Source organism: Manis pentadactyla, chromosome 13 (genome assembly GCF_030020395.1).
Source record: "Manis pentadactyla isolate mManPen7 chromosome 13, mManPen7.hap1, whole genome shotgun sequence".
In the NCBI taxonomy this organism is placed as follows: domain Eukaryota; kingdom Metazoa; phylum Chordata; class Mammalia; order Pholidota; family Manidae; genus Manis; species Manis pentadactyla.
The window spans coordinates 5,742,640-5,768,304 of record NC_080031.1 but is presented as its reverse complement, the minus strand read 5'-3'; the positions used below and the strand labels follow the sequence as shown (position 1 = coordinate 5,768,304).

The following is a 25,665-nucleotide window of genomic DNA, read 5'->3' as shown; positions in this document are numbered from 1 at the left end:
GTGTATTTACTATAGGGGCATTTTAGGGTGGATTGGGTTGGTGGAGGCACCTCCCAGGAGGATGCCGATCTCTGCCCCATCCTTTTTCTTCCAGTACACTGGGCCCCTTCTAGCAAGAAGTGAACAGAAAGAATGGAGACGATAAATACTGAAATCCTGATACTTCAGGTGGCATGGAGGGCCGTAAGATTGGAGGTACCTGTTCTCTTGTATGGGATTGAACTTTCAGGGGGTCTCATTTTCTTTCCTTTTTCGTTCTTCCCTTGCCAAATTAAGAGAAGGGAGTAGGGAATGACCAGACTTGGGGGCCGAATTGTAATGTTAACCCCCCTTCTTTTAAAAATCCCAGGCCCACACAGATTTCCCAGAGGCTCTTGAGGTGGCTTCAGACTCCACCCGCTTTGGCTTCCGGTTCTGGTCTCCGTCTGTGGCGTTTAAATCTCGCGCGCTTCTCACGGATTGGCTACATCAGGGAGTGTTTGGCTTCCTGCCCGCCGCCACCCTTCCTCGCCTTTTTCCCCGGGCAAAAGGTTTTCAAATTCGACCAATCGGCGAGCACGCTCCCTCAGCGGAGGCGCGTTACCGAAGGGTTAACCGCAACCAACCGGAGGCGGGTATTAGAGAAAAGAGCCAATCAGGCGGGCGCGGGGGTGTGCCCTGGGGGCTTATAAGGGCAGCACTCGGGCGCGCGCGATAGCAGTTGGACTGCGGCGATCGGTTGTCTGTTGGTGGTTATTTTGGCTGGTTGGTCTTCACACCCCTTCTACCTCGGGCAGTATGTCGGGCCGCGGCAAGACTGGCGGCAAGGCCCGCGCCAAGGCCAAATCGCGGTCGTCGCGCGCCGGTCTCCAATTCCCAGTGGGCCGGGTGCACCGGCTGCTGCGAAAGGGTCACTACGCCGAGCGGGTCGGCGCCGGGGCGCCGGTGTACCTGGCGGCGGTACTCGAGTACCTCACGGCCGAGATCCTGGAGCTGGCGGGCAACGCGGCCCGCGACAACAAGAAGACGCGCATCATCCCCCGCCACCTGCAGCTGGCCATCCGCAACGACGAGGAGCTCAACAAGCTGCTGGGCGGCGTGACGATCGCCCAGGGAGGCGTCCTCCCCAATATCCAGGCCGTGCTGCTGCCCAAGAAAACCAGCGCCACCGTGGGGCCGAAGGCGCCCGCGGGCGGCAAGAAGGCCACCCAGAGCTCCCAGGAGTACTGAGCGGCGTCCCCGCCGCCCCCGGCCGCCCGCCCTTGCTATGCCACCACAAAGGCCCTTTTAAGGGCCACTACAGCCTTCACGGAAAGAGCTGGGCCTGGACCACTCGGGCCCTGGGACGGGCGGCCGCGGCGCTCGGCGCCAACTCCCTCGGGCTGCCGCGGCCGCCCTTTCCCGCCGCAGGCCCCGCGGCCGCTTCCTCCGCGGAGGGCGAGGGCCGCCGCCGAGCGGGGGCTGGGGGCGCGGCCGCCCTCGTGACTCAGCCGCCCTGCTCTCGCAACTGCTGACGGGCTGCGGAGACGCCGCGGCACCTTCCGGAAGAGTGGCGGGCCGCGGCGTGCGGCCGGGCCGGCCCCGAGCGTGAGTGGGCGCAGCCGGCCGCCGCCGTCTGCCGCTTCCGCGGCGTGGTGCTCAGGCCGACATTTCGGACGTACGCTGATCTCCAGGCTTTGCTGGGAGAGGAACCCTTCACTTAGTTGGCCCTGGCGCCCCCTTTGCTGCCAAACCCCGGGGCTTTCGCAGCAGCTCCTCCATCCGCAGGCGCGCCGCGCGGACTGCAGGAGTTGGCGCCTGAGGCCGATCGGCAGCCAGGCCCCGGGCCTACCCTCGCCCCGCTTCCCTTCCAGCAGCTCACCTGGCAAGCCCAGCACCTAGGTACCAGCACAAGCCCGTTACCCGCTGTCTGGACTGAGCCTCTGTTGGCCTCTGAACTGGAATTTTGCAGCTATCTTATCCAAGACTTGTTCCTTAGGTATTGGGGAGTTTCAGATGGACTAATTTTGTTTATTAAAGGTTTTTTTTTTAATGTGTCTGTTTTCATTTTGGAAGAGTTACAAGATTGACGGCCTTGTAGACTCCCTGAGGTGAGGGGGAAGGGGAGTATCTGCTTTAAGAATCTGTAGTTAACTAGAGGGGTTAAGTCAGGATTTTAAGATTAAGACGACATTACCTGGGAGACTATTGGGTTTGGCAGTAAATGCTTTTGTGCTTGTCCTTAGCTTTACTGCAACCACACACAAATCTACTTAAAAGCTGGTTTATTGGTAGAATTGGTTACATTCAAACAGCTGTGGCTTGGGCTTTTTCTCTAAAGAGATGACACCCCCTTGCCCCACCTACTGCGGAAGCAAGGCAGTCACCAAGGCCCCAAAGGCCAGGCAAGTCCTGGAAGTCTGGCCCTGCAGTTCAGTCCCCTGGAGCAACCACCTCTGAGTTAGCAGTGAGAACGGGGCCCTGGGGGCTGGGACGCAGGCCTGGGACAATGGTAACCCCGGCACCTGTGCCCCACACACCAGTTAGTGGGCATCATTAAGTTGCCGTGCAACATCTAGGATGTTCTTGGCTCCTTTGTTCAGCAACAAATTGGCCAAGCTGATGCCCAGGTTCTCAGCAGCCAACTGGGCTTCTCGTGGAATTTTTCGGGCAGTGATGCCCACCAGCTGTGGGTTATCCTCAGGGCCATCTTCATGCTGGGCGAGGGAAGGGGGCAGAACTCAGTGAGCTGGAAGGGGAGGTAACACACAGGTTTGTTTCTTGCCCTCTCCCTCTCCCTCAGCACCTGGGCAGGGACCTGGATGGTGGTCTGCATGGTCTCCTGCATGCTATCTGAGCCATCGAGACTCCACACTCCTCCAGTCAGGTACAGCTGGGAAAGAAAAGTTGCCTAAGCATCTTCCGAGAGGGAAACGCGTAGGAACCCAAGCCCTCCTTGTTGGCAACTCAGGATGCACAGGGAGACACGCCACAGTCCACCCTTCCCCCGCCCTCCTACCCATCTTCCCTGGCTTACCTGCCCCTCCTTCAGAGTTGTGTGCACTGCCACTGGGACACTGCAGCCTCCTTCCTGCAAGAAGAAGCTCCCCCTGTGAACCCCAAGGACTCAACAACAAGCTGTGGCCCTCAGTGATACCAGACCCCCTGAAAACAACTGAAAAGTAGGCAGGGGCCTTGAACTGGGTCCTGTCCATACATTCAAGGATGAGTTACCTCTAAACAGCATGAATTTGAGAAAACTGCCGACCACCCTTCCCAACTCCCTGAGGCTCCACCTCTCCACAGGTGCCTACCAGGTGCCTTAGGAAGGCCCGTTCAGCAATGCAGCAAAGCAGAGTCTCAGGATCATGCAACACACCCACCAGATTCAAGATGTCTTGGTCCTTGGCTCGGACTTCCACACCCAGGGCCCCCTGATGGAAAAACAGCCTATGATATCAGGCCAGCTCTTTCCCCAACAAATGGAGCTAAGGATGGGAACTAGCCCACCTCCATCTCCCAGGACCTTTTGGGCAGAAGCCCCCCGCAAGACCTGCCCCTCCTTGGAAATGTTCATGCTGGGAGAAGCAGATGCAGAAGGTTTGTGACTAGCTTTTTGTTTGAGATCAGAAAAAAATGGGCACATCAATACATGGCTTCTCTGGTCAAACATACCTGACCCACAGCATACATGCATTCCTCTGGGCGCAGGATCTGTGGGGGCAGAACAGGCGGTCAGAAGGGTGGACCCAGGGCTTCCTTAACACAAAGAAAGCCTGGGTAGGCAAAAGTGAGTCTGACCTCTGATCCCCAATCTTCCCAGCCCAGGACTCATTTCCAGCTCATCATTTTAGAGACAGGGTATTCCAAAAACAGAATACAGGCAGGAAAGGGATGATTAACTGGGGAGGGAGTAGAGGCAAGCCCTACCTGCCCCACCCGGTTATGCCAGCCCATGCGCTGCAGGCCAGCTGCGGCCAGGATGATGGCACTGAACTCCTGCAGCTCATCCAGCTTCCGAAGCCGCGTGTTGAGATTTCCTCGCTGTGGAGAGATGCTAAGGACCACAAGCGCTGGGCAGTCTGGAGCCCCATGCTGTTCTCTGCCGGAGTCCTTCTCTCTCTGGCTACCTGATCATCATTCAGTTTTCAGCTTAATGATAACAGCTAACACTTAGTTCATACTTATTACATGCCAGACATTGTTCTAAAGTGCTTACCATGTCAGTTCATTTAATTTTCACAATCTTATGAGGTAGGTATTATTATTACCTTCATTTTACATATGAGGAAAATGATACAGAGGGGTTAAATAACTTGCCCAAGGTTACAAGACTTCTTAGAAGCCCTCCCTGACTCCTGAATCTGTCCAGCTAGAAGCTAAGAGAATTCCCTATTTTGAGCATTAGAGCACTTTGCACATGCTACTGTGAACATTTTATTTTTATTGTACTATGAAATAAAAATGGAGGCACTCTCCATCCCCCTGACACTGAAGTAATCATTGCTCAGTATCACTCTGTATTATCGATGCCTGTCTGTTTCCAGGGAAAAAAAAGTAAACTATGTAAGTAGGGACAATGTTGATCTTGCTCACCATTATCCCTAGTGCCAGGTACTTGCTTGGGGCTAAGAAAACATGAAAGGATTCTGAATGGATGGATGGGTAGGTAGACAGGAGGACACACAGTCCACTGGCCCCACAGCCTGCTTCCTCTGGAAGCACCTTCCACTCTCATGACTCCCAGGGCCCTTGACCTCAGCTCCCTCCTTGGCTGCTGCCCCTCCTCTAAAAGGATACAATACTCTTGAACTTCAGATGTGGGAACTTTCTCTGCAGCTGGGCTGCTCTCCGCAGGGAGCTGGTTCCCACCACACTGCTCAGGGAGACGTTCACAGTGACGCCCCAGCCTAGGCCGGCCCTATTCCCTTCTCCTCCCACCGCCCCACCTTCTGGGAATCCTACCAAAACGCCTGGTCAGGCCCCACTCACCTCTTCTCTGGCAAAGTTTCTAGGGTCTTCCCCACAAATTTGGGGTGAAAGACAACAGCATCGTAGGGATTCTCCCGCCTAGGGGCGGAGGGAAGGGGAAGATCTCCGTTCAGGTCACTTCCGGGCTCTCTCCAAGGCCAACTAACTGGCATTTTCTGGGTTTCCTGCCCCGCTGGATGCTCCTCAGGGCAGGGGAGACAGCCCTGGAGGCGGAGAGTCCAGTCCCAGGGGAAAGCAGAGGCAAGCATGGCGCCTGCCCCCTGCCTCTCAGGACTCTTACTTGCAGACGGCTCCAATGGTGAAGCCCGGGGGAAGCACTGTGGGCAGGTCCTTCAGGGAGTGAACGACCAGGTCCACTCTAGAGACGTGGGAGATGAAGACAAGGAGAAGGGGTCTGAGCAGCAGGTCCCCCTCCTCTCCACCTACTCCCCCTCCTATTTCAGTGGTGAAACCAAGAGCAGTTCCTGCAGCAGGCCTTTCAGAGGCCCTGGGACTCAGAGACCCACTCCCCTCCTATCCTGTCCCCCACCAACTCCCCAACAGCATCCTCCCCACCCGCGGACCTGCACCCTAGGTAGCCAGATGGTTCAGAACTAGATCACTTTTCTTCTCTGAGGCCTAAAAAACCCACATATGAGCCCCCCCTCTAGCCTATCCAAGGGTCTAAGCCCAACAGTCTGGCTGATACCCAAGTCAGATCACACTGGGTCCCAGCAAGAGACTGGGAAGGGGCCACACTCTCCTGTCTTCCACTTACTCATTCTTTTCCAGAGCATGTTCCAGCTCCTTGGTAAACAGGCTCTTCTCTCCGATCTGCCAGGCAAGAAAAAGCCTCAGAGTGAACCTCCTGAGAGAGGGAAAGAGGAGCGGGGAAAGGATTGGAGGGGAAATGCTGTTACCTTAGAGAGCGCAGTATCGAGAATCTTGTCTCCTGTGGTGGACATAGCAACTGAGGAGAGAGTCAGTCAATCAGGCACTCATTGATCATCACTTCCTGAGCACTGTGCTAAGATTAACGGTGGGCACAGAGGCACAAAACCCTAGTCTGTACTCTCTAGGCAAGTACGATCTAACAGGAAGACCAGACACACTCATAAAAAGATCCAAAGCAGAGATGTTAACTACCAAGCTAGCCCACGCCGACAGAGCTGGAGGTCTTCAGAGGAAAGGGTCCTCCAAACCAGGGATGGCCAAGAATTCTCAGGAGCAATGGGACCAGGCTTTGGTCCTGGGCAAAGCCAGAAATGCTGTGTTCTCCTCTCCAGTGAGCAAAAACTCCCCATTAGCTTTCAATCCTGCCCAGAAAACTCACTGATTTCAAACTGCAGGCCTGGGTATAAGGCTTTCAGGGTTGCCACCACACTGTCCGTCTGTATGTGAGCCAGCTGGGGGCAGAAATTTGGATTAGTCCTGTTGTTCCCTGGCCATTACCCGGAGATGAGACCCTTACAGGGTCAGGTTCATCCCAAAGGGGCTGGAATCCCTTCAAATTCAAGGCAAGGGGTCCAGCCTGGGAATCCTCTGCACCCCAACAACTTCCCCAGCCCAGGGATATCTGGCCACAGAGGGCAATCTGCCATTTGGCATGGGACCTAACACCCAGCCACCCCATCTCCTCCATCCCTGAGGTGCTGGGAACTGATCCTCTGGGTCCCGCAACTTATAATACCGTGAGCACAGAACTCTTCCCACAACCCACCACAGCCAGGACCTACACTCACCTGGCTTTTGCGGGTACCCACGCGAATCACTCTCATGTTTGGGCTGTTTTCTTCCTGCTGAAAAAGTCCCCAGGTCACAGTCCCCTCTGTTCCCGGTGTTTCTCAACACCTTGTCCAAGAACCATAATTACCAGCTTGTAAGAAAGGAACCTCAGACCCTGACCTATGGCTCAGTGTGGACATATATTCCAAGACTAGTTCCTTTACCTTCCTTAGTACCTTCTGCCCTCTTCACAGATCCAGAGACACAGAGCCCAGAGGGAAGTGACAGTAGGACCTGCTGTCACTGCAGCAATCTGGATACTGAGCCCTGAAGACCACCCTGCCAAAGCAGAGGGAGTGCTGCACAGTCAGGTGGGTGAAGAGATAAGGCCCATCAGCCCAGCCACAGGGAAGGTGCGGCCTGCTGCAGACGCAGGCACGGCAGCTGGGGCCATACAGGGGGACTTGTGCTGAGTCACTGAGGACGAGTTCAGCATTCACAAGACAGCAGGCACTGCAGAAAGCTTCAGGTGCAAAAAGCCACCCAGATGCCAAGAGCTACCCCAGACCAGCCACACTCTGTATCCCCTAGTCTGGCTGGAATGTACACATTAAAGGCTGGGGTCAACAGATCTGATGTATAGCCCTGCTCAGCCTCTTGGCTGGAGGACCTTGAGAACAGCATCCTGCCAGTACCTATTTGTTCATCTAAAAAGTGAAAACGTTTGGACTCAAGTATCATCTGCCTCTGATGATCTGGAAGACTAAAAGGCTTAGCGGCATAATGTCCATTCACCAACATTACTGCATTAGGTTTCACCAAGCCAAAGGGACACGCCTCTTCCTCCTGCCAGGGTACCTTGAACAAAGGTATTCAGTGCCAAGCAGGTAGAATTGGGTTCTTCAGTCTGAGGTCCTATTTCTTTGCAGATTAGACAGCAGCCACTGTAGATGCTGTCCATTTTCCCTCTTCTGGGATCTTCATCCCACAGAGTTCTTTTGCAGGCAGCGATCTGGGCCCTCTGGTGCTGGAGGAAGTGATAGCTGACTGCTCTTGGACTCTAGTTTGCTCCACTGCTATCACTTCAGTAAATAGACCCTGGGGACCCTGAGAAAATTAGGCTAGGCTTGAAATGCTAGACATGGCCACTAAAATTCTATGACAGGGAGCCCAAAAAGAGGATTCTAATGTCCCCGAAACTGCTAGGTTCAAAAAATCTCTTAATTGCATTCATTCAGCACATTTTCAAATCAAATTGTTCCATTAAAAATTTGTTAAGCATGTATATGCTAGAGCTAATTATTTTAATCTTCATAACAACCTATCAGGTAGAAAGGGCAGGCACCTTTGGGACCATGTTACAGAAGTAAAGTCTGGCTCTGAGGAGTGAAGTGACTTGCCCAGAGTCACATAGCTAGTAATGGCCACAGGCTGGAACTAGAATGCAGATCTTCCTACTCGTCCAGTGCTTGGGAACGCCTGCAGTGGCGAGGAATCCCTCTCCTCACCAGCTGGCTGGGGAACGAGAGATAAATAGCTGCTTCATCTCTTTTCTTATCTCAGGCTGGCAGGGGCCTCCATTAGCTCTATAGTTTGCATCTACAGAAGCCCAGAGCTCTGCGGCAGGCTTCGTAGAACAGGAGGGCTCAAGGCAATAACTCAATGGTGTGTCTCAGCTGGGGACTTTGACAGTAAGCTGGGGCAGGGTGACCGCTAAAACAGGCAAAGGGGAGGTGTTTGTGTGCATTTCGGAGACTTGGGGGTATGAACTCCTCTCTGGATCCAAAGTGGAACATATTCCCAAAGGGGCCGAATCCCACTTCGGCCCAGTCTTGTGGGAAAGCATCCGGGAACAGCACGTCGTTTTGCATAGAACTTTCCCGGGCTGGGTCACGCTATCTAGACCGGTGGATGCCAGGCCTGGCGGAATCCCACCCAGATGCCCGCACAGATGAGGGTTTGAAACCGTTCCACCACTCTTAACCCCACCCCCACCGCTCACTGATTTCTCCCGTGCCTCCTAAGCAATACAGCTACTGGCCCTTTAAATACTACTCCGACCAAAAAAAAAAAAAAAAAGACAGGTAGTCGTTCCGACCAATAGACGACGGAGGGTAGCAACCTGGGGCCAATCGTTGTCCCGCTAGTCCGGAAGACCAAGTTGCGAAGGTCACCGGCTCAGAACTCACCGCCGTTGGGGCCACGTTGTCGTTACCAGACATGACTGTGCTTAGGGAGTAGACCAGAGGCTGCAGCCAAAGTCCTCCGGGATCCGGGGAGGCAGGATCGAGCCCGAGCACTGCGTGCACACGGTGCCCGAGCTCTTCCTGCAGCCTCGGACTGCGGGATCTGCCAAGGGCCCTAAGTCACTTCCGGTACCCGCCCCCAAAGGGGAGGCACCTCCCCCTGGGCGGGAATTGGAATGATGACAGCGAAGACCTTATTCGCATTACAGCCCGATTCCCAAGCTGACGCTGGGTTCCCGTTTTCCCCGTCTTCCTGGTTTGAGACCCAGTCCTACCCACTGTTCATTTCTTTTACCATACCTTGTCCTGAGCCAATAGCTATTGACGGTCAATAGCTAAGACAGGCTCTCCTGATTTACCCACGAGGTCCTAGTCCAGTCCCTTCCTCCCACCACTCCAATGGATAGTCAGTTAAACCAAAGTTAGCAGTGCCCAAGAGGGAAAGGTATCAACCCTAAAATGATGCGTTGGAAGTAAAGAGTCCTTGAGCAACTTGCCCTAACCCCCCCAGACTGGATTCAATATCTCTACAAATAAGAGAACTGCTCCAGAAAGCAAGTCATCCAGAATTCTATAGCGTTGTCCCCTGAACAGTGGCACAAGCAACTGGTGCAGCTTATGCGATACTTCCTTTGCTCTATTAAAACTTAACTCTGCTACAACTCTGAAGTAGGCAACATTTCTGTAAATGAGGAAACTGGTTTAGAGATGAAAGGTCATGCCTAAAGACAAATAACTGTTAAGTGGGGGGTACCAACACCTTATTGTTAGTGGAAAAAGTGCTTGTTAGAAACAGTACGTTAGCCTCTAATGTTACTATGTATTGAGCACCCATACTCAAACTATACAAAGCACTGAGCGTCCATTCACTCCTTAGGCCTTCATAATAGCTATACAGGAAAGGTATTATCTATAATTCCTAATGTAACTAGGAGCCACACTTAAGTCAGCTGATCCAAGTCTGTATTCAGTACTAACATAGTGTATTCTGCTTCTACATACTAATTAAGCCAGAATGTACAAGTGACATTCAGTTAAACCCCACAGGAGCAATTATCTGACAGGCAATGTAACCCAAATTACCCCTAGACATTTAGTAACACAAACCTCACCTGACAACTTCAAAGAGGGAGTAAAATATTTCAATAAAGGCTCTTTTACCCTGCTTATCTCCTAATCCTGAACAGAGCACACACTAACCTACCCACTATGAAGGCTGACTTCAGGCCAAGGTTCCTCGCCACAATCTGCCTCCTGCTTGAATACTCTGTCCAAACAGAACTATAGAGACCAGCCAGACTAAAGAGCAGGTGGTGTTTGGAGGACCTCAGTCCAGGCTGCTCTTAGAGCCTGGGCATTAAGTCTTCTGCAGAGATTTTTCAGTAAATTGGACTCTACTAGATGCCATAGGTCCCATCCATTACTGGAATGAGGTCACATCAACATGACTTTAAAGAACTCTGCAGGCAGGGAAGTGGAGCTCTAGGAAGGCAGAGGGGAAGCAGTACATTTTGCACAGTTAAGAATCACTAGTAAGTCCCGTAATAAATCCTTTAACCCCCAAATCACGTTCATTTATTTATAGACTCTGGGAGCAAAGACCCAAGCACAGCCTGGTGCTCTTGGGATACAGAATAATGCAGCTATTGTCCATACTCAGAGGTTCCTGAGGCACCCTCCTCCACTGTCTGGAATTATCTACACTGCTCAAAAAGTTAACAGGAGAATGGCAGGCTGGCCAAAGGAGGAGGCAGGAAAAGAAAGCCCCATTTAGTCCTGAAGGCGATGGCATCAGATCAGGGTGTAGTTCTGGGCATGCCTCCCTGACTCCTGTGCAAGAGTCCTGCCTCTGTCCCACTGTGTCCCCTCTGCTATGTCTCCATTATCACACCCCTTCCTACAAGCTGCTTAAGTGCCCCTCCTGGAGTGCATGAGCAGGTCCCGCTGCAGCCCAGTCTCCAGGCTTGCCGTCAGCCTGGCAGTGGGAGGATCGGTCAGCAGAGTCAATTTGTTGAAGACACCTCGGCCAAAGTAGTCAGCAATTACAGAGAAGCTGTCATTGGAGCACTTGAGCTGCAGGGAAGGAGGAGAGAAGAAGAATCAGAAGTGAAGTGCTCATTTCCTAAACGAAGAGGAAGAAAGGAAACAAGCCCCCCAGGGCTCCCGTGACTCTGTTGAGTGGGGTCTGCATCTATCCCACATCCCACCTGGTGCTGAAACTGATCGTGGAGATCCCGTTTCTGTTCCTGGGCCCGGATCATATCCATGACCTTCCGGTTTTCGGGGAGGCAGGTGGGGCAGTCAGCATCACTTTCTGAGTAACTCTCAAAGCAGTGCTGGTGGAAGGAGTGGCCGCAGAGAAAGTGGACTGAGGGCAACTCCAAGGCACTGTTACAGATGCTGCACTTGGTCTTCTGGAAAATCTTCGGACTACAGACAAGGGAGACAAAGGAGCGGCAAACAGTGAGGACAGGGTCAAGAACCAAGTGGGGACAGAGGCAGCTGCAGTCGAGGAAGGACAGGTTCCTGTTAAGGGACTTCAAGGCCCTGTTCTTACCACCTAAAAGGGGCCAAATGAGGACACGAGCCCCAGGCCTGCAGTGAGTCTCAGCTTGCTCCCAGGTCCAACTGACCCAAGGGGGTATTCTTTTTCTCTTTCAATGTTCACAATTGCCACTAAATTGTTTCTCAGATCTTTACTCAGACATAACCCTTTCCATGAGGACTTTCCTGGCCACCTCATAAATCACACACACTCCTCACCCTGTTCTCAGTTAATTTTCTCCTTAGAACCTACCACAGAAGATAACATTTTGCTTATTTAACATGTTTACAATCTGTCTCTACTTCTACAATGTAAGTTCCATAAAGCAGGGCTTTTTGTGCTGTTAAGAACAGTGCTTGGGACATAATAGGGGCTCAGTAAACATTTGTGGAATAAAGAAATTGTTCTCTACATTTTACAATGTTGATGGCAGATTAAGACTTTAGAAATTAATGTTTACTATGAATATTTCTACCTTACCCACTTTCTATATTTTATAAAGCAAAATTTTTCTGGATGGCTTCCAACCACAATATAAATGTGTTTAGAAAAGGTAAAATACAGGCATATACAGCATACCTCACTTAATTACACTTTACTATTGTGCTTTGCAGATACTGGTTATTTTTTTTGTTTTTTACAAATTGAAGGTTTGCATCAAGCAAGTCTATTGGTGTTATTTTTCCAATAGCATCTGCTCACTTCATGAACATTTGCTCACATTTTGGTAATTCTTGCAACATTTCAAACTTTTTCATCACAGTGTTTGTTACGGTGATCTGTGATCAGGGATCTCTGATGTTACTATTGTGTGTGTCCTGACTGCTCTGCCAACCGGCTGTTCCCCATCTTCACCCTCTCCTTGGGCCTCTCTATCCCTGGAGACACAACAATATTGAAATGAGGCCAATTACTAACCCTGCCATGGCTCACAGTGTTCAACTGGAAGGAAAAATCAACTAATGTGGCAAACTTCATTATTGTCTTATTGTAATAAATTGTCACAGCCACCCGACCTTCAGCAACTGCCGCCCTGATCAGTCAGCAGCCATCAACATGGAGGCAAGACTCCACCAGCCAGACGACAGACTTGCTGAAAGCTCAGCTGGTAGTTAGCATTGTTTTAGCATCAAAGTATTCTTAAGTTTAGGTATGTACATTATTTTTTAGACGTAATGCTATTGCACACCTGAGAAATTACAGGATAGCATAAATACAGCTTTATATGCACTAGGAAACCAAAAAATTCATTTGACTCCTTTATTGTGACCTTTGCAGTAGTCTGGAACCACAACCTCTCTGAAGTGTGCCTGTACAGAAAAAAAAGTATCTACTACAAGACAATGTCCTCCAAGTCCAGCAAATGATGATCTATGCACTAAAGCATCCTGTGGAATTCCTCCATTCAAGCAGATCTCCAAGAATGAAACGCTCCAACACACTCCAGACAATCCTCTATGAAAAGTATTTAATGACACCCTGCGAGGAATAAGGTGATTCCCGGCCCCCTCCACATATCCGGATGCCCAGTACCTCGCCTTGAGCTCCTGGATCTCCTGGCGGATGCGGGTGGTTTCCTCTCGGTACCGCCGGACCCGGAGCTCGTCCTGTGCAATCTGCTGGCTCTGTTTCTGCAGTTTTTGGACCAGGTAGTCCCGGATGACAGACAGGGTGGCTGTGGAGTTGTGGGCCAGGGTCTGCACCACTGAGATCGGGGTCCAGGAGGAAACAGGACAATGAGCAAGCACCACCCTCGGGACAAGGCTGAAGGGCCCCTGTCCCAGGGCTCGACGGTCAGCAGCCTGCACCCACCACCCTGACCTCCCAGATACCTAGAAGGGGTGGCATGAGGTTCTTGCTCTCGATGTGCTTAAGCACAGCCGCAACATACTCCTTGCAGTCCTCCTCCTTGCGGGCAAAGTAGCTGAGTGCCTGTTCCCACAGGGAGGGCTCCTGCTCCCCATGGCGCTCACAGACGGCGATCACCTGCGGGTACTGCTCGTGCTGCATGTGGTAATGCATGATCTGCTGGAACCTGCGGCCAGGGCAAGGCACACCTCAGAAGGGCCCCTGGGAAGCTGCTCGGATCCTTCTCCCTTCCCGGAAATGCCCCGGACTCTTACAGCTTCCCCTGTTCATAGAGGTACAGGACTCCAGCCTGGAAGTCATGCATCTGGCAGAGGACAAGGGCCTTGTCAAAGACATCGCAAAAGCGGCCACTCTTCAGCAGGGAGATGGCCTCTGCGTGAAGCTTCTCTTTGACCTAGGGAAGGAGGAGAGCTGCTGGACACAAGGGAAAAACCGCAAGTCTCCTGGAACAAGGCAAGTCAACTACCTTCCTTTAGCCCAATTTCCTCTTCACTGAGGACCATTTTAGCCCCCTAGGGTGAGGTGTTTTTAGTCTAAAAAATGCAGCAAAAGGCAGATACAAAAGATGGAGGAACGGTTTTTCCTCCAGCGCCTCTTGCAGCTCCTGCCAGGCCTCACGTGTGGGTCCCTCTCATGGGCCCAGTTCTGCAGTCGTAGCTCTAGGAGCGTGTCATAGATGCCCTGTGGTGAGTCTGGCTGTACTTCACTCATGTGCTCTAGGAAAGCTTTCAGCTCTCGTGGGTTGTTGGCAAAGATGGGGATGAACTCCTCTGAGTTGGCCTGGGGGGAGAGAGGAGGCTGAGTGGGCTTGATGCTCATGAGGCCCCGAAGGTGATCCCTGTGGTCCAAAAGCCATTTCCCCTGAGGCCTCACCCTGCAGCCTGGAGACTCCCTATCGCCTTGGCCTTCGAGGCTAGGCTGATAGTCAGTACAAAGTCCCTTCAGCAACTGGGTTGTCTGCTCTGGTTTATGGTGCATGAGGATCTTGCCATAGCGTTTCATGTTGCTCTCTGCCTGCTCAAAAGGCAGCTTGCCGATGTACTGAAGAGCTTCCTGATAATTCTGTGGAGAGGTGAGGGGAAGAATAAGCACGTGCTCCTGCCTCACCCACCAGGAAGTACCTGTACCACTGTACCATTCCAGGGATGTCCTGAACAAGAACCAGGCCCTGCCTGAGTTAAGAGTCCCTGATGTCCCACCTTGATGTCCTCTAGCTGGATCTTCAAGTACCACTCATGATGTGCATGGTTCTCCGCCAAATAGAGGGCATGGGAGTAGTAGCCAGCCTGCCGGAGCACCTTAATGGCTGTTTCCACATCAAAGTGGACTTCACTTTCACTCTTTGTCTGCCAAGGAAACATTAGACGAAATCATTCACAGAGGGATTGTAGATGGGGAAGGGAAAGGAAACATGCATTTAATTCTAAGACCAGATTTTTAAGATAGTAATAAAGTCCATGCTTTAGAAAAACATTGTATTATCCAGCTTCCCAAAGTTTCTAAGAGCCAGTGTCTTCCTCTGCCCCTACTATCAGAGGGACTCCTGTGAAGACACAGGACTCTCCCAGGGCTAGTTCCCTGGGCTTCAATACCATGGGAAGTCCTGGCACCAAAAAACAAGGTAGGAGATGGGAGAGAGCTAGCAAGAAAGATTATTCCTCTTCCAGTTTATGGACCAGAGGGTCCTGGTCCCCGAATAGGGTCAGCTCTTTCTTCCTCAACCTGCATCCTGCTGCAGCAGTGCAAGCCCTGGGGGGGGCCTCCTCCTCCTCAGGGCGACCCGGAGGGAACGCCCACCACCACCGCCCTGCACCTTGATGAACTCCTCCAGCTTCGAGCTGTCCTTGAGCTTGGTATAGCAGTTGAGCAGCAGGGTGGTGTGGTCAGCGTTGGCCAGAGATTGCCGGTGCAGGGTCTGAAGGTAGGCAGTCAGGTTGTGGATGCGCTGGGCGTCCAGGAACTTGCGGATCACATAGGACGGCTCCAACTTTCCAATGGTTCTAGGGAGACACATGCACCAAAGAGCATCTGGGTCAGAGTACTTCTCAAACTTTCGTGTGCATAGGAATTGCTGGCAGATCTTAAAATGCAAACTCTGCTTTGGCAGGTGTTGGGTGAAGCCTGCGACTGCATTTCCAACAAAGTGCCAAAGGACGTTCATGTTACTACACTGGACCACGTGAGCAGCACGGCGCCAGAGAGCTGGTTCTTAAACTTAGCTGAGAACAGGAATCCTAGAGAGGCTGGGAAAGAGGCTAGACAGGTTCCTAAAACCCTTTATTAGGGCAGACAATTCCAAGAACTAGTGCCAAGGAGAGAGAGAGTGGAAGCAAGAGATGAATATCCTTTTCCCTTTAAAACATCAGGTCAAAATGTATATTCACAAAGGCCAAGCTAAAGTTTAAAATAATAGGTACTCATCAAGTGCATCCTGGTCATGTAATATTTTTGACTCTAAATATTCCCTTTTCAGTAAGGTATGGTGTCTTTTCCCTCAAGGCATCACGGTTCCTGCCGTTTCTGGTAGAGTTCACCTGACCCCAAGCACAGGTTTTAGCTTATCTGGCTGCCCGGCCCTGCTCTCTGAGCTGTATCCTAAAGAGCCTCGAGACTGACCGGATATACTGCTGGACAGCCCCGTCATGATTGCCCTTGCTGTAGAGATGGTCCCCATACTGCATGAAGATCTGGGCCAGCCCATCACTGTCCAGGTGCTGGCTCTTGGCCAGGTTAATCGCCATCTCAAATAGATTCTTCTTAAACAACATCTGGATGGGGAGAGAGATTAGAAAATTGGTAGCAACAGTCCTGAGAAGACACCTTCCCAGAATATACCCACAACACAAAAGCCATAGAGTCCCCAAGTTCTCATCTGCCTAGATCATAGGGTGAGACCTCTCAGATTCCCCCAAGGCCAACATCACCTCACCTACAAGGCTGTCTGCAGACACAGTGGACCTTGACAGTGAGCTCAGGCTCTCAGCCATTACTTCCCTCTAAGGCCTCACCCCAGGCAACCTGCCTTGTAAATTCTACCCTAAGTTGAGCTGAGTTAAGGCTGTGATCCAAAGGAAACACCCTGGCCTGGGAAGACTTGAAGAGCCTGTTCCTACAGCTGCATCTGGGTGCCTGTGGCCAGCTCTGGGAACCTGGTGGCCTTGCCTCCAGTTTGGTCTGGGTGTCCTTCTCCTGCAGTGCGTGGACCCGCCCATCCCGCGTCAGCACGTACAGGGAGCCCCACTCAGCAAGCACATCCACTACGTCCTCAAAGACGGCGCTATAAGCTATGAACTTGTTGCACAGGTCATAAATGTTGAGAATCTGCTTGTCGGAGCTCTGTGAGTCCCTGCTGGTGAACTCTGACCTGTGTGGAAAAGAAAAAGCACCTGAAATTTGTATCGCCTCTCTCTCAACTCTCCTTTGTTTCCTTTCCCATGACAACTTTGGTGCTGCCCATTCCACCCAGAACAAACCACTTCTTTGGCCCCTCTAGGAGCTCATCCCATAACACCCAGCATTGTGCTGAGAGCTATAAGAAGAGAATGTACAGACCTAACCTTAACGTTCAGGATCCTGTAATTAACATAGGCAACAGATTTAAAAATTAAATACGTTCAAACATCCGTTCATTTAACAAATAATTAGTGGCTGGTGTATGTAAGACACTGTGCTTAGAACTGAATGAAAAGGAACTAACATCTGACATGGGTGACTTCCATCTTGCAGAAGACCCTGCTGCCCCTTCCTGGTGGCTCGGAGGAAAAACACTATGTCCTTCCCTTGCCAATTTCTCTACTACTCAGTCCCTGGTTCCTCTGCCCAATTTATTTTGACCAAAGAGTAAAAAAACCAATATCAGGCCTTAAATTCCCTAGAGCATTCTAGAGCACCAGGGCTGCTCATCAAATGTCTGCAGCAAAACACACTTTTCAGTAAAAATATTTTAACTGAGTTCATGTGTAAGCACAACCTACATAAAACCAGAGCAGGAAACCGACAGGATCTAGGCATTAGGATTTTAAAATCAGTGTAATTCTGAGGAAAAGTCTAGCCCCCTCTCCCTTTCCCTTCTCCCTCGAGTCCTTACTTGGGGGAAACCTTCCGGTCACGAGAGACAATGACAAGGTAGCCTCTAAACCAGTGGGCCATGAGTTTATGGCCCTCAAACGCGAAGCAGGGTCCACGTTCATCAGGCTGGTACAAGTAGACACACTCATCCCCAGCCACTATGAACTGCAGGTCCTGAGAAGGGTCGCTTAGGGCTGAACAGTGCAGGCCACAACCATGGGTGTCCAACTCCACACGAGGATAGTCCTTTCCAGAAACTATGTAGGACTGTGAAAATTAAGAAAGGGATTAACAGACTGCCTTTGAGGAAGTGGCATCTAAGCCTTCCCAAAGGAGTTCCCATCTCCATACCTGCTCTCTCTTTTTAACTCTTACCACCCTATGACTTTCCCTGGCTGCTTGCCTTCTCTACTAGCCATCACCCATCTATTAAATACATAAGCAGGGACCACATTGTCTTCATCTGTATATACTATCACTACCTACTACAGAAATCCTGCAAATAAGGGAAATGCAATCATCTTTTACTGTTTTATCAAAAAGCTGCTCCTTGGGGGGGAAAAAAAAACTGCTTCTAAGAGTAGACTGCTAACACATTAGGAGCTCCAGAAACCAGAGAAGTAAAGCAACTTGTCCAATGTCACTCAACAAGTTGTTGGAAAAAATTCACATCTTTTATCACAAGCTCAGAGTTCTTTTCCTAAGTCTAACTCTTCCCAGTCTCCTAAGTGAAGAAATAAAATATTAAGCTGGGCAAATGAATCAAGGTTATATGATAAAAAATTTTTAAATCCTCCCTCTCTTGGCAGTTCCTTCCCCTAGCCCCCTGAGAAGCCCTTCCTGCCTGCCCTTAACAGTGGAGACCTCGATCTTACCTGAACATTCTCAGTTGTCACAACAAACAAGTGAGTTGTCTTTCCTGCTTGGCGAAAGGCCAGTCCAGTAACAGGATAGTTGCCCTTGTGCAAAATCTGTGTCTTGCTGTGCCGGTCCCGGGTGATATCTCCTTTGTTCAGTGTAACACTGCCATCGGTGAAACCTTTAGGAGACCAAGAAACAGCACTTCATTGAGGCTGAAAAGGTCAGGAAGCACAGAAGGGGAAAAAGACCATTTGAGGCACCTGTTAGAAGTAACAAGCTTTTTCCTCAAACCCAACTCCTCCAAAGGGTAACGCTGAAGATCAGTACTCGCTGACTCGTTTTCAAAGAACAAAACTAAATGCTTTCCCCTTCCAAATTTTAATACCTCAAAGGCTTCAGTTCAGTACAAAGAGGTCTCATGAAAACAATGAAGATAAGCTGCCGAAGCAACTCTTGAAAAAAATCTGTAAAGTATCATGGAATGTTAACTTTGCCTTTACCTTCTTTCTGCTTACCAATGGCCATAAAATTGAGATTTTCGTGGACAGTCAAACAAGACACAACAGTTGGCTCTGTTCCTGGTATGGCAGGGAAGATCCGAGTGCAGAGTGGATTGCCACCATCTCTCTTCTCCAAGTTCCAGATCTTTACCTGTGGACAGACCTCAGATTTGTGAATGTAGTCACCTCCCCACAACCAACCACTCCCAGGCTTCTGAGTCTTTCCCATCTCTTTCCTAGGACTCACCAGGGGGTTGATGCCCTCTTCATCCTCACCAACAGATGCCAGAATATTGTGCTGCTTCAGCTGGTACAGGTGTGTCACCCGTAGTTTGTAGGCCTGGAAGAATGTAAGCTGTAGGGAGCGGGGCAGGAACCAGATCTGGCCTTCCATATGTGCAGAGTAGTCAAGGAGCCTCCTTTCCAAGGAGACACTTGTATTTACACAAGAACCCAGAGAACAACTAATATACACAGAGCTTTGAAAATTTTTCCAGGATTTCTCCACATAATATCTCCTGGGGCTCCCCATCGCTGATGAGGTTTAAAAAAAAGGCCAGAGTTTAGTGGCAGCAATAGAAAGAACAAAGCAACAAACTCCTGGTCTCGTTTACCTCCTCACCCACAATATGGGGCAGAGGAGATGACACCTTACCTATATTCATCTTTTAAAGCCAACTTGCATTCCTTCTTTTGATTGATCTTAAAAATAACCTTGCAAAATTGGTATCTTACATTGCTTTTACAGATGAAGAAACTGACTCCTGAGGGGGTAACTAGCTGGCCCAGGACTGCTCTGTTGGCAACACGCTTAAGAAAGGGCTTCCTTCTCTCTCCCCTCAGCCCACAGAAGGATGCCTGAGCGCCCATCTAAAGGAGAGTAGCACGGAACACGAAGCCCTCTGGCGCACAGGTTCCATCCCAGCTGGATCTCCTCAGGGATCCGGGCAGGGAATAAACAGCTCCAGAGGAAGGATATCTCCAAAGACTAGGCTCCCTCGGCCTGAGTCACAGACAGTGATGCCAGGAGGGAGGCAAAGGAACTTCGAAGTAGCGAGTCCAGATACAGGTGCGGCCCCGGGAGTAGCCCCATCACTGCCCAGCGGCTCCTTCACCAGCTCCTTGTCGAAGAATACGAAACGCCGCCACTGCAGGTAGGCCGCCATCTTGGCCCAAGACCCAACCCCTGGGGAGGTCACGTGAGAGTATTCGGTGATCACGTGACCCGGCAGCGCGCAGGAATCTGGGTGCACATGCGCTCTGGAGTAGGGGTGACTCCGCGCTGGTGGGAGCGCGCGCTGGGGGGCGGGAGGGAGGTTTCCGGTTCGGCCCCCGCTCCGCAGTTGGCGAACTTGCCGGATGTGACTGAGCTGGCCAAAATGCTTCTGAAAAGCTGGACCCTTCGCCTCTCTGTTTCCTCCTTTTTTTAAGTGCGCGGGCACTGAGGGATCCAGGAGAGGTCACGCGCTTTGTGAATTGTAATCCACTGTGCCTAAGTGAATTGTGCTACCCTAAGTGAACCAGTGTACATGAAACTGGCTTTTCAGCTGTAGGAGAAATAAAATTAGAAGTTTGTGTCTGTCATCAGATACAAATTATGAACCATACGCAATATCTTAACATTCAATTCGTGTCCCGCTGCTAGTGTGTGGCATATAATACAGACAGACCTAAAGCATGGTTCTTAAAGGGGCTGGGAAATACTGATGGGGCAGGAATCCCAAGAACCTGGGCTTTCTTCTTTCGATAGTGGCAGGGTATAGATCATAAGCAGAACACAGCAAAAGGTCTGGAAGTGGCAGCTCTGAGAACTGAGTGACGTGGCAAATGTCTAGATAATACATGGCCATCTACTTATTCCCAGCTCTGGCTAAACCAACCGTTCCTGTGGAAAACTAAGTGTACTGTTTGTGTGCCACAAAGAGCTATGTACAGGAGTGATACAATGTCATTTTGAGATAGTATGGGCACATGATAAAGGGGTCAAGTGGTTAGTATTTGTGGGGGCTTTTTGTGTCCTTCCACCACACAGATTTTCAATTTCCGGGTATTTTACTCGTTATTCCAAGCAGCCATAGTCCCCAGAGCAGGGGCTATGTCTTGCTTCCCATAAACTAGGTTTAACAGCCTGTAGGTGCTACATGTTTGGGTGCAGAATGAACGTGGATGATTTTCCTCTTATCCCCTCGTCTCTTCAATCTGGTTTACAGGAAAGGTAATATCCATTTGTCTAAAGAGATAAATGAGGAGAAGCTGCTGCCACCATCAGGCACACAGATTTCCTGACTTCAGATTTCTTCCCTCTTTACCACACAGGTACTGAACTTGCTTCGGGATCCCAAATCATGGGCAGAAGCACAAATGGGGAGTCAATTTCACCTGCTGAGCTTATGTTCCATACTATTCATTAGAACTGTTAGATAGTGTGTAAGACTGAATAATACGTTAAAAGAAGCAATATGAAAGCAAAGATATGAAAAGCAGAATGACATCTTTGTTGTTGACTGAAGTGCGCCCCCTCCTGTGCAAGGGCAAAGGCCCAGAGTCTCCCTCTGATGTTTGAACCTGGTCCTGTGCCCATTGTGTCTTCTTAGGGATGAAGGTACAAAGATTGGCCTGCCAGAGCCACCCACAGCACCTTCAGACTTACTGCCTTCCTGCCTTTTCTCCTTTTGACAGATATGTATTGAATACTCACTATTCCTGGCATTGAATTATATGCCCACAATATAAATATGAACATGCCATGGCTCTTGCTCCTTAGAGAACTCAACCACCACCATAGAGGACACAGAAAGCACTCACAGTAACCAGCCCTTAATTTCCTGCAGCAACTTATACCTAACAGTTTTCACTTTTCATAGACTCTTCATAGAACCTATCTGCAGAAAGATTATTATCTCTGAGGAGAAAGGAGTCTCAAAGAGGTTCAAGTGACTGTTTCAAGGAAAAACATCAGTTCATTGGAAGTAAAACTGTTGGGGGAGAGGTGTTGTGTGTTTTCCTCAGTAACAAAGAATTGAAGGTCAGAGACAGGACTGAAGCAGAGTAAAAGTTCCAAGTTACTTAGAAAGTGCACACGACCTGAGAGAGAGAGGAGCGCACTGAAAAGTTGGGGGTTCCCCCTTTTAAGGATTTGTCAGGAATATGATAACGGGCTAGGGGTGTGGACTTAAGTGGCCCCAAATATCTTTGATGAGACAGTTTCTTATCAGTCCTCTAGGTAATTCTGCAAAATTAGCTTAACACAAGAAATTTACTGCTTTGGTCCCCTCCCAGGATAGCAGCTGCCTAGTTTGAGCATATGAATCAAGACTCCTTTTTCCAAAGTGGGCAGTTATTTGTTTGCTAAAGGGTACGTTAAGAATCTTTCTTCTTAAACTTCCTGGGTTTTTTCAAAATGCAATTTTGGTTTTAAGGTGGGATCTCCCTGTCTTTATTATGCTGTTTATAGGTGGGCCTCTTTAGCAGGCTAGAGTAAATCTTACAATGATCTATTGACACAATGAAGACTGGGCTGTGCTCAGATACTTCTCTTTATCTGGGGAATATTCAAACATTCAAGGCCAAGTTGCTCCTGACCTTTTGAGCTTTAATTAACTCATTTACTGAGTCTTTTCTGGCTTTCTAGTTTTAACTGGTTAACTGAGTCCTTTTCAGGGTGCTTTTACTGACCTTATTCTCTTGCCACCCCGCTCATATCCATTTTCCTGCCTAACCAAGTTAGGCAACAACTTCAGTTCCCTGAACCTTTAATTAGACGGTTTGCTGGGGTTTGCAGGTAGGCTACGCTTGTCAGAACATACACAAGGGTTGGTCTTTTAGCTGTACTATCTGAATCCAGGAATTGTCAGTATAGTGAGGAAGATAAGCAGGTAAACTACACAGAAAATGATTACATGTACAAATTCACTTACAAATTCTGCACTTAGAACCTGAGTTCTGAAGGGTCTAAAGGTAAAGGAGCAATTCAAATCTTTAGCTTGAAATTAAAGAGATCACAGCTCAGAATTAAGAACTGCCTAGCAATGCCCTCTTTTCCCCATCTGCAAACTGCTGCCCATGAACTTACAGCGGTCATATTCACCAGAACAGAACAGGAACACTTCTTGTTCCAGCTGCAAACTTGTTTTTCTGTTTGTTTGTTTTTTTTCTTTTTTTCTCATTTGGCTCTCTGGGTGAAAACCACTGGAAAGTCTGATTCTTTTCTCTTAGCCCCTGAAAAGGTTAGCAGCAGTTTCTACTTTGGGAGCAAGAAATTCAACCTAAAATGATCCCAGAGCTCTTACAGCACGAGAGCCCAGGGCTCCAAAGCTACAGTGAAAAAGGAGAAAGGAGCAATTAGCTGATTATTGATTGTGAAAACCTGGCTTACGAAAGGGAAAGGAAATTCCCCATGAACTTGGCAAAGCACTTACCCAAGCTTTTAACACTGCAGTATGCCCTTGTTTTATTTTTATTTTTCTAGATTGACAACAAAAACAGTAAGAAATTAACAAATGCATATTTGGGGCTTAGGATGTCCCAAGCACTGCACTAAGCCCCTTACACCCTTTAATTGTATACACCAAACCTGTTAGGCATGTACCAGCATGGCTTTTTTTAAATCAAACGTACACTGTAGTGGTTTAATAGTCCCCCTCCCCCCATCCCCCGCTCCCGCCTACTCCCCTCCCCCTTGGTAACCATTAGTCACTTCTCAGTGTCTACAAGTCTAACAGCACGGCTTTTTTAATGATGTGTAAACTGAGGCTCAGGAAAGCTAACTTGCCTAGGGTCACACAGGTAGGAAGTAGTGGAGTTGAGGCAAAACCAGGTCTTGTCAAACTCCAAAGTCCCATACTCTGGGTGCTCAATTTATTATTTTTTACAATACTCAAATCCATAAATTTGTAAGTCTGAGTGATGTTTGCCCTGATCAACATCGCCCTCAGCTGATGATGTAACTTGCATGGTTTATAATGCGTGCATATGCCAGGATGAGTGTGTTTGTTTTAACCTTCTATCAGGTTGGCACATGTCCTGCAAGAAAGCAACTTCTTCCCTTGGGTTTCGGCACAGTGGGGATACAGTCCTCAAATGTTATTAACAAGTTACTCCATAGGTAAGAACTAATGGATTCAGCTGCCTTGGTCAATCTAAACCAGATATTCTACATTAAAATTTCCCCATAGTTTTACAACTTGGGCTTGTGAAACACTATTCTCTCTGACGGGTGAACACAATAGGTAACTCCCCAGAGCCCTTGCACCTGCTGCGCCTCCCACAGGGACAGACACTCAGGTGGAGAAGTACAGCTGCAGCAAAACTGGGCTCTCACCGACAGGATTCTGAGGGTGGGAATTCACTTAGTAGCAGGGGACACTGACTTTTTTAATCTCCCAATTTGCAGTCATTCAACAGGTTTTTAGTAAGTGCAGAAAATCATGAATATATTTGTTTCCCAACAGACATATGATTTCTCCAAGGGCAAGAAAAGGTCGTCCCCATCCTTGGAATCCCAGCACCTAGCAGTGTTTGTATATGACAGGGGCCCAGTAAATGTTAAAATGCATATTGTTTGAAATGGAAGGAAAGAATCTACCCTACCAGATAGTTGGCCAAAGTCGAGTCAATTATCAAGAAATAAAACCTTTCTCTGTAAATGAAATGACAACTGAATGTCCATTATTATGACTAAACAACCCCTATGCTATGGAATGTTCTACAGCAGTAAACAAGGTGAATCTTTACACACTGATACTGAAAATTCTCCATGACTTGTTGTTAAATATCAGGAAAAAAAGCAAGTTGCAACAATCTAACTGTACATTTTATCATTAAAAAAAAAAGTTCCATGTTTCAAGAGACAAATGTTTATATGTAAATGCAGGAGAAAAGACCTGGAAGGTTGCACACCACGGTGATAACAGCAGATAACTCCAGAGGAAAGAGGTTAAGGATGGTATCAGGAGGTAGCTTTATCTAGAATGTGTGAATTTTTTTCAAGACTGCATTTGTATATTATTTGTGTAATTTAACTGTTAAAGTTATGCTAATTTCTCTATTTTTTACCAGTTTCTCCACATGAAGACTAAACTACCTTTAAAGGGAAGAAAAATATATCTCTTCCTGGTTCTGCCAGTAGGCCCACCTTCTAAACAGACACCCGACTACTGTCTCCCAAAGTATCATGAAAAATGTAGGGAAAGGAACAGATAAGTGGGGTGTGTGTGTCTGTGTGTCTTCTTCAAGGCCTATTCCATTTCTATGGGGCTGTAAAGCGGGGAGTGGGGTGCGCCAAATACCTGAGGTGACCTGACGGCAGCAATTAGAGAGAGAAGGGATTTAACCGAACAGTATGAGGCGGCGCGGCGCAACATGATTAACCACTTAAATAAAAGTGTTCTGTATGCAGCGTTTTTCAGTTTAGAATATTCTTTCTCATACAAACACGGGTTAGAGGAAGGCGTCCGGGCCAAGTTCCGCCGCTATTACAAGTGTTATCTCCGACCCATCAGCGAACATCTCTTTTGGTGGCTTTAGTTTCCTCCGTGAAACAAAGGGGGGTTGGGGTGGACTGGGCCTGAAACGCAGCCATTCTCTGATTTCAGGCCAAAGCCCAGGGCAGTTTTCGATACCAACCAGCAAGCGAACGTCTCTTCTGCGCGGCTGCGGAGAGGATGCGGGTGCTTCCCGCTCCTAGGCCCCGGTTCCCCAGGTGACCGGAAGAAGAGCTCCGAGTGCGGGACTGTCGGTGGCCCGACGGGCACCTAGAACGGGTCGCTCCGGGACGGGTAGTGAAGCAGCCATCGCCGAGGCCAGAAAAGTCCCGCGAGCTCACCGGCGCGACCGCTGAGCCCCCGTGACGTGGTCCAATCCGGGGGCAGCGTCGGCAGTTTTTCCCGCAGCCGGTGGACTGGCCCCTGAGCCTCCTCCCAGG

The 25,665-nt window shown here is 49.5% G+C and overlaps 3 protein-coding genes across 6 annotated transcripts; 1 reads left to right on the top strand and 2 right to left on the bottom strand.

Annotated features, from left to right (window-relative positions):
* Positions 1-173: 173 nt before the first annotated feature.
* Positions 174-2,009, top strand: LOC118929673 (histone H2AX). Its single transcript, XM_036920010.2, has one exon. It carries the CDS (start codon positions 778-780, stop codon positions 1,207-1,209), a length of 432 nt encoding a protein of 143 aa, XP_036775905.1. The 5' UTR covers positions 174-777; the 3' UTR covers positions 1,210-2,009.
* A 217-nt stretch (positions 2,010-2,226) lies between these two features.
* On the bottom strand, positions 2,227-9,030 carry HMBS (hydroxymethylbilane synthase). 3 transcript variants are annotated; one of them, XM_036920005.2, is made up of 14 exons: positions 8,844-9,030; positions 6,672-6,728; positions 6,263-6,335; positions 5,850-5,899; positions 5,708-5,763; positions 5,231-5,308; positions 4,951-5,028; positions 4,759-4,834; positions 3,889-4,002; positions 3,634-3,672; positions 3,273-3,392; positions 2,996-3,049; positions 2,765-2,851; positions 2,227-2,675 (listed from the first exon to the last, which is right to left on the bottom strand). In XM_036920005.2, the coding sequence occupies exons 1-14, from the start codon at positions 8,874-8,876 to the stop codon at positions 2,502-2,504; spliced, it is 1,089 nt and encodes a 362-aa protein (XP_036775900.1). In that variant the 5' UTR covers positions 8,877-9,030; the 3' UTR covers positions 2,227-2,501. The 3 variants fall into 3 exon arrangements, with proteins under 3 accessions (XP_036775900.1, XP_036775901.1, XP_036775903.1); XM_036920006.2 differs by having other exon boundaries at positions 6,672-6,725; positions 8,844-8,998; XM_036920008.2 differs by having other exon boundaries at positions 6,672-6,780; positions 8,844-8,948.
* A 1,415-nt stretch (positions 9,031-10,445) lies between these two features.
* On the bottom strand, positions 10,446-19,937 carry VPS11 (VPS11 core subunit of CORVET and HOPS complexes). Of its 2 annotated transcripts, none has more exons than XM_036919995.2 (16): positions 19,723-19,937; positions 18,991-19,139; positions 18,759-18,906; positions 18,258-18,421; positions 17,402-17,649; positions 16,477-16,678; positions 15,931-16,082; positions 15,128-15,314; positions 14,514-14,660; positions 14,188-14,376; positions 13,933-14,094; positions 13,569-13,708; positions 13,278-13,480; positions 12,979-13,150; positions 11,108-11,330; positions 10,446-10,973 (listed from the first exon to the last, which is right to left on the bottom strand). In XM_036919995.2, the coding sequence occupies exons 1-16, from the start codon at positions 19,907-19,909 to the stop codon at positions 10,809-10,811; spliced, it is 2,838 nt and encodes a 945-aa protein (XP_036775890.1). In that variant the 5' UTR covers positions 19,910-19,937; the 3' UTR covers positions 10,446-10,808. The 2 variants fall into 2 exon arrangements, with proteins under 2 accessions (XP_036775890.1, XP_036775891.1); XM_036919996.2 differs by having other exon boundaries at positions 18,759-18,894.
* Positions 19,938-25,665: the final 5,728 nt, after the last annotated feature.